We start from the raw sequence: 6,929 nt of genomic DNA on the forward strand, positions 1-6,929 counted from the left end.
AAATTCAGAGCATTTGCCTTCATGTATGGCTTGAACACTTTTGGTTATGATCGAGTATGAAAAACAGACAGCATAATGTAATATGTGGTTAAGAGACTGAGTACAGCTTTCATTATTCTAGCCTGCACACTATTCCTCTCACAGATGTTTTGTAAGTGTGTATTTACTTGACAGTGCAGTGCCCAGATACCCTAGGCAAAAGGATTTCCACTGTCAAAGATGCATCACAAAAGTTGTCAAAACCTGGCTACTCTCTTCCCAGAACAAGAAAGATGAATGCTGTGAAAGAATCACAGAGTAAGGCAAAACTTCCCCAGGGAACACACGGTAATGAGCATGAGCACTGCAATTAAACTCGCTGAGACTTAGTTACCAAAGCCTCCCAGCTAGGCCAACCTCCTTCTTCAGCTTCACGTAGTGTCTCACGGTGTTGAGTTGTGGGAGCCCCCTTTGCATCCACCTAGTTAAACCCTTTTAGTCACAGGAGCTTTGTGCAAGTGAGGAGAACGTTCTGCTGTGCTACGGCTCCCTAAAACCCCTGAGCCAGGGACCTCCAGGATTGTCCAAAATATCACAGTACTGCAAAAGAGAAAACAGTTGCAATTAATAATTGTAACTTAAAAACTTACATCCTCAGATGATTAATACAAAGTGAATATTCCATGGTTTATAATATATTTCATTATATACATATGAAAAATAAGTTACATATAATAAGCTGTATAGCCAGCCCTGTACCAGAAGGAAGTCCCCTTTCTGGTCTTCTAGGATTACCTAACAAAATGGCTTTGCTGAGTGCTTAGGAAGTAATTTCATAGGAAGGCTCAGTCATTTGGTATATATTGGATACTGCTATTGACTTGTAGGAACATGAAAGAAAAGTGGCAATGAGCTAGAACCTCTTTGGCAAGTAGTTCAATAGACCTTGCTGAAACTGTTCTTGTCTCTTTCCAGCTATCCTGCAAGAACCTCAGCTAAAACGTCAAGTCCAGAGTGAATATAAATTGGGCTGTGCATTTGTAGTGGACTTGTCGAGATCAAATTTGTATGGATGTTCTTTAGTCCTTTGATCTATGTTGCAGGGGGGCAGGCATTTACCATAAGAAAGATGGACGATCATATTAAAATTTCCCATTCGTATAGTAGTTTCAATTAATTACAGAGCCTCACAAGAGCTGCATTGATATCAGCCTAACAGGAGGTGCTTAGTCAGTGTCTTGGTTTGAAAAAACAGTTGTCTGCTAAGGAAGGCAGGAGCCTCCCTTGAATTGGAAAATGTAAATCCCCTCCCTCCAAATTATTATAATTTTGAAATTAAGGAGCTCTCAGGCAAAGATATGGGAATAGGAATAACAGTTCTTTACTAGGAAAATTAAAATAAAAATGCAGCAGGAAAAAAGGCCTGACAGAATCAGAATACAACCTGACACCCTGTTGGTCAGGACATTGGTAACAGATTAAATGGTGGCTGCTGTCCTTTTGGAGTGACAGATGTGGTTCTGTTGAAGTAATGATCCCATAGATGCTGTAGAATTGTGTCGTTTTCCTCTGAACGTCCAGTAGTATAGATGGGTCCAGTCTTCCCCTGGTAATCCAGTGAAAAATTGCTGCTTGTGGTGTTCTAATTCTCAGATTATATCCAGGTAGGAATGCTTGGCTCTTCCCCCTGGGTGGAGCATCTCACAAGGGGATGATGTAATTTTATCAGTCATGCAGTGAGACTCAATGGCCCATTAAAAGAAGATATCCCCCAGTTATGAGGGATAGGTCATGGAAGAGATAAGGAACACTGCCTCACCTGGTTTTAACAGATGGTAATAGAATATGTACTTTTGGTTACATCTTTGTGTTGCAACCTAAGACAGCTAGTGAGCTACATTTTAGAGCTTCCCTGTGGGGGGATTTCTGCAGCCCCCAAAATAATATTAACTGCATGTACACAAGCAATAACGTGGTGCCTCTACCCTGCTCTCTGTAGGTTGCAATTGTCTATATGCTCTACATTTTGCTAGCTTTCTTTTAGTTAGCATATTTTGTATGCTTTTAAGGGATGGGCTGAATCCTGATTAGATACTTCCTTGTGTATTATCACAAGCAGGTGTGGGGTAGTTGAGAGTTTTTTTGAGTAACTGATTACTAATTTGATGCAAAAATTAAGCAACTATACAAGAAACTACTATTTAGCTGCAAAAGCATGACTAAATAACAAGGATTTGGACCTTGAATGCCTCCCTTACCTGCTGCTAGCAGAGTGATGTGTCAGAAGCAGGTAGCAGCTCTGTGATGCCAGTACATCTTTATATGCTGTTCACATTCCATTGCAACATGTCAGATTTGATATGGCATAATGCAATGTGACTAATTTAATCAGACGTGAAGTGCACTACAGCAATGCATCAAGTCTGAAAATTTGGGGGAAAAAAAAAAGTTGGAGAAAAAAAAAAAGCTTTTTCTAATCCATGGTTGGGTTATTTTTCTCAGCTGGAGGGCTTCATTTTCTGAGCTTGGCCTTTTCTATTCTGACCTTCCAGCCAAGGGCATGTGCCAGGAGGCTTGTATTTCCCAAAGGCAGTGACACAGTCTATTAGGTCATATGAGCTGGATCATCAAGCCTTTGTCCACCTCAACTTCTGGGCCACCATTCCTTACCCACCCCCACATCCCCCAGCACTAACTCATGATACGATGCCCTTGCCTTTGACAGGTCAGGAGGGGAAAAAGCATTTTATTGCTGAACACGTACATAGCAGAGCCCAGAAATGAAGTGAGCTTTCTGTGGTCTGGTGCTAGTCACATAGTAAGTCTGCATTTAATTAGCTACTTCTGAAATATGACAAGGAGAAAACACAAGATTTGCCAGTCTGGTTGCATTTCTAACCCAGGGCTCAGAATTGTTTTGTTTTAAGGTGGTGATTATAATCACAAATATCAAAACAGCCCATGTCCATGGGAAGTTCATCAAAATTTCAGTACTTTTGGAGTATCCACCCTCATCCATTCTGGACTATCTCTTAGCCTAAGGGTCTGGGGATGGACAGGCTACGATGCACAGAAATTAGCAACTCTGCCCTTTCAAACACTGAGTGACAAGTGACTCGGAGGTGACTCTTTGGTTTAGTTCCTTGTTTTAGAGCTGCCTCCTCTCTTTGTATGTTACCAAGGATATGGAAAGCAGTGCAAATAGTAATTTTCCTCTTCTTCACTATAGGCCTGAGGGCTTTTTTTGGTTAACTGTTGTAGTCCTCAAAGAGTTGTGAAAGGGTCTCAGAGGAATTCACAAAGTGCTATAAGAAGCCTAAGAAACTCTTAAGCTAGGGGAAATCTATGAGAAAAGTGGGGGGCTGTGCAAGGTAGTCCAGAAGGAAGAGTGTATTTTCACAAGATCTGGGAGATAGTGCCACCTAGAACAGAGGAAGAAGTACCTGCTCCAGTTTCTATTCTTCCACAGAATAGGACTGAAAGAAAATCATAGAAAACAGTATGATAAAACATACTTTTATGTTATTAAGAAGTAAAAACTATCTATTTTGCCCCTGTCCCTGTGCTGAGCATACCTCAGCCAAATGAGAAGTTCACCCTTCTTTCTTTGCCTCTTTAAGGACCAAGGAAACCTTGTGATGTTTTACTTCTTTAAGACCCAAACATCACAGACAGGTTTTGTAGGCTCTCTTCTCATTTCATTAGGCTTTGCTGATTACAAATGAGAAGATGCTGTGTTAGCTCCTCCTCCAGTGGTTTGTTTGCTACTTATAGCCACAGTCCTCTCCCCTTCCTCCATCAGTGGGGTTACCACTGTGCTCCTACCTAGGAAACAAGAAAGGAGGTGCCTTCACCAAGAAGTAAGGCTAAATTGCAAGGTACGGTCTGGTTGTGCTGGAAAAGTTTTGTTGGTGTTGATTTAGCCCAAAGACTTTCCTTTTGCTTTGTAATGTATGAGGTAAATGTGAGCTTTTATAGCTCTTGGACTCTGTTTCCTATTTTCTTGTGAAACCAGTAACTTTGTGATAGGTCCCCTGTTCATTGACCTTTACCCTTAGCTTTAGGTGGACCCTATTCAAATGGCTCAACAGCCCAGCCCAAGAGCCCTGGGTCCCCCTGGGGAAGAGGATGTTGCACCAGACAGCCAAACCCAACAACAACCTGTCAGACCTCGGCCAGTTAGATCCCGGAGAAGAAGGCGTAGGCAGGCAGCTCCTGCATCCCGAGGAGAAGATGAACCTAGGACCTTTCAAGGTGATCTGTGGGAAAGGGGTAGTTGTGTTGGGTGAGGAGGAGAATGAGTGGTGCTTAACTTCAGTTGCTATTCCTTGTTTGTCTTGTCTGTGTGCATACAGGAAACTCCCTTGAAATAAGGGTTTAAAAGTAAAAGAGCTCTAGGTGACACCCCTATGGCTGTCCTGTTAGTGTTTTCAGAACTGCTGTTTTCTGACCTGCACAAAATTTTGTTTTGTTTCCTTGCTCTGGCTCTCTTCTTCAGGAGCTAAAACCTCCTGTTGACTTTCAAAGAAAGCAGAGAAATATCATCTTAGAGTGCTTACTCTAGAATTCCTTCTTTTATGTGAAATATATCTGGCATTGAAACTTAAGGTATCTTTATACAGTGCTTGGAGTTAAGGCTGAGTGGAGTGGAGTAGCCATAAGGCCATGGTTTGAATGGAGTTACTTACCAGACAGCAATGTTACCCTCCCACAGTGCACCTCAGCTCTGTAGCTCACCAAGAGCAATGTAGGATCCACTGAGTTTGTACCTACCCAGCGTGAATTGAAGTTAGAGAAGGAACAGCACAGTAACTTGCTACTGGTTCTTATCCTGTGCAAGCCAAAGGCTTGTGGAACTTCTAGCAGAACTGCAAGGCAAGGCTGCTGCCAGGTATTTAACAGGTAGGCAGCTAGTTTCCAGACCCTACAGCCAGCTTACATGTGCAGGAGGCCTCCTAAATTTCAGAGGTGTTTTATACACATAGACCTCCTCTCATGAGGAGGCAATCTTCCTGGCCAGCTCATGGAGAACTCCAAATACCCGTCTGTGCTCGCTATTCAGAGTAGCAGGAGTTCCCGTAACCTGTGAGCAGGTTTGATTGTGCAACAAAAACCCTTTTCAAAGGCCACAGCTGGGCCTTGATAAAGATTATCTGGGAAGGTTGTGTAGCAGTATTTCAAGGTCAAAACTCCCTTTTCTCAGTACTTCTGAGATGATAGAAAGACCACAAAGAAATAGAAACCAAGAACTGATATATTTGGAGGGGTGGAGGATGTGGGAGAGACAGAAGTGATAAAGAGTCAGGAATAAATCAAATGAGTTAAGCTCTTGAATGAAAGGCAAAATAAAATATTGATGCTCAAGGAAGGTTTGTAGTTAGGTTTTTATCTTCCTTCAAATTTTTTTTTCCCGTAGTCTTCTGTTAAAGTTAGCATGCTACATGGATTGCAGGACTGTTGCCGTGGTTTGTGCGGTGCTGGGAGAACACTGAAATCCAAGAGCATTGTGGTCATTGTCCCTGGCATTAGTTCCAACCTTAGTTAAACAGAGCATGAGGTTTCTCTGCTCTTACTGGCAAGACAGGAAGGGCTGTTTTCACAACAGTAGAGGACAGTAAAATGAAGTGCAGTTATTTCTTAATGCTGACCCTGGAAAAATGATGCCAAGTCTTGTGATAAGCAACTTATTTTCTCAAAGGCTTATGGTGAGGCTGGGGGAAAATCGTATGAGACACCTTTAAAATATTTCTTGACTAGATGGCGTATGGACAATCAGGTACAAGCCTTTTCTTAACTTTGGATCTTTTTGTCTTGTTCTGCTTGATCTAATCTCGTTGCTTTCTCTGCAGTCTACAAATTTAGCAGTCGTGCTCCACCTGTGAGTACGCACGGTAATGGTGGAAGCTCTCGGACTCCTGCCCTGCCTGATGATGGAAATGTTATGGGAATGATGGCTAGGTCTGCCAGATACTGGGTGAAGCGAGAACCTCCTCGATGTTGGGTCAGAGGCTGCACCTGTGCTTGCTCAGAGACTTATCTAGAAGAAGGTCGTCCTTCTAGATCTAGGCCACATCATCTAGGTGGAGACAACAGCTCGACCTCCATGATTAGAGGGGAATTATTTTCAGAGGATGAAGACAATGATGGCAGCACTGGGAACACTGGGACAGCCAGCTCTTGGGCTGGTGTTAGAAGTGATGATCATCCCAGGAGTTTTGCAGAGGAGTATTCGCTGGTTCCCTTAAGCAGACGAAAGCAATACTCTGCCCAGACTTTTCATGAGGCAGTAGAAAGATTTTTAAGAGGGTTCTGAGCTTTGGCACATCTGTTTTGAATTTGGGAGCCAAATCTGTGGAGATGCAAATGCCTGTCATCATGTGCACCGTTTATTGTAACACAGGCTGAAGCCTGCAGAAAAGCCATGAAGGTTCAAATAGAGTAAAGCTCAGTATATTGCTCTTAGATTGACAGACAGCTAGAAAGTTATTTGCATTCCAGTTTTGTCTCCTTGATATGTGTTGCTGTCGTCTTCAGGAGCTTAAAAACCTTTAGTAATCATAAGGCATTAAAAATGGGAAAATTACTTTGAGTCTAAGCTAATGTAATGATTATTTATTTTGCAATTTAAAGATATAGAGGCAAAATGCAGCCTTTTTTTTTTAATTTCTCAGCAGTGGAGGCTCTTCTATTTAATAACTGTTTGAAGGGTATTTAAAATTCAAAGCCCTTGTTTATTCCAGTATTTCCTTTCACTAAATGCTTTAATTTACCCTATAGAGGCCTAGAGGGTTTGGTATTTTTTTGGTGTGTTTTTTCTTTAACTTGATCTAAATCTAAAAATTGTATTCTACTGCATATATTTGATTATTCATATATAAGCAGTTATGTATGATAATGTGAGATAGCTAGAGCACAATCTGCTTAAAAAAATCTCACACCCTTTAGCTGTT

At 41.8% G+C, this 6,929-nt stretch overlaps 1 protein-coding gene across 2 annotated transcripts; it reads left to right on the forward strand.

The window, feature by feature from the left end:
- Nucleotides 1–3,798: 3,798 nt before the first annotated feature.
- On the forward strand, nt 3,799–6,376 carry LOC117245492. 2 transcript variants are annotated; one of them, XM_033519673.1, is made up of 3 exons: nt 3,799–3,857; nt 4,038–4,233; nt 5,829–6,376. In XM_033519673.1, the coding sequence occupies exons 2-3, from the start codon at nt 4,059–4,061 to the stop codon at nt 6,290–6,292; spliced, it is 639 nt and encodes a 212-aa protein (XP_033375564.1). In that variant the 5' UTR covers nt 3,799–3,857; nt 4,038–4,058; the 3' UTR covers nt 6,293–6,376. The 2 variants fall into 2 exon arrangements, with proteins under 2 accessions (XP_033375564.1, XP_033375565.1); XM_033519674.1 differs by lacking the exon at nt 3,799–3,857 and adding an exon at nt 3,921–3,937.
- The last annotated feature ends 553 nt before the right edge of the window (nt 6,377–6,929 follow it).

The sequence above is a fragment of the Parus major genome, chromosome 2 (genome assembly GCF_001522545.3).
Source record: "Parus major isolate Abel chromosome 2, Parus_major1.1, whole genome shotgun sequence".
Taxonomy (NCBI): Eukaryota; Metazoa; Chordata; class Aves; order Passeriformes; family Paridae; genus Parus; species Parus major.

Excerpts from the sequence above, each read along its gene's own strand:
- LOC117245492 (XM_033519673.1), top strand. The coding sequence starts at position 4,059 with ATGGCTCAACAGCCCAGCCCAAGAGCCCTGGGTCCCCCTGGGGAAGAG. Across the intron at positions 4,234-5,828 it reads TGAACCTAGGACCTTTCAAG|TCTACAAATTTAGCAGTCGT; the intron begins GTGATCTGTGGG and ends CTTTCTCTGCAG.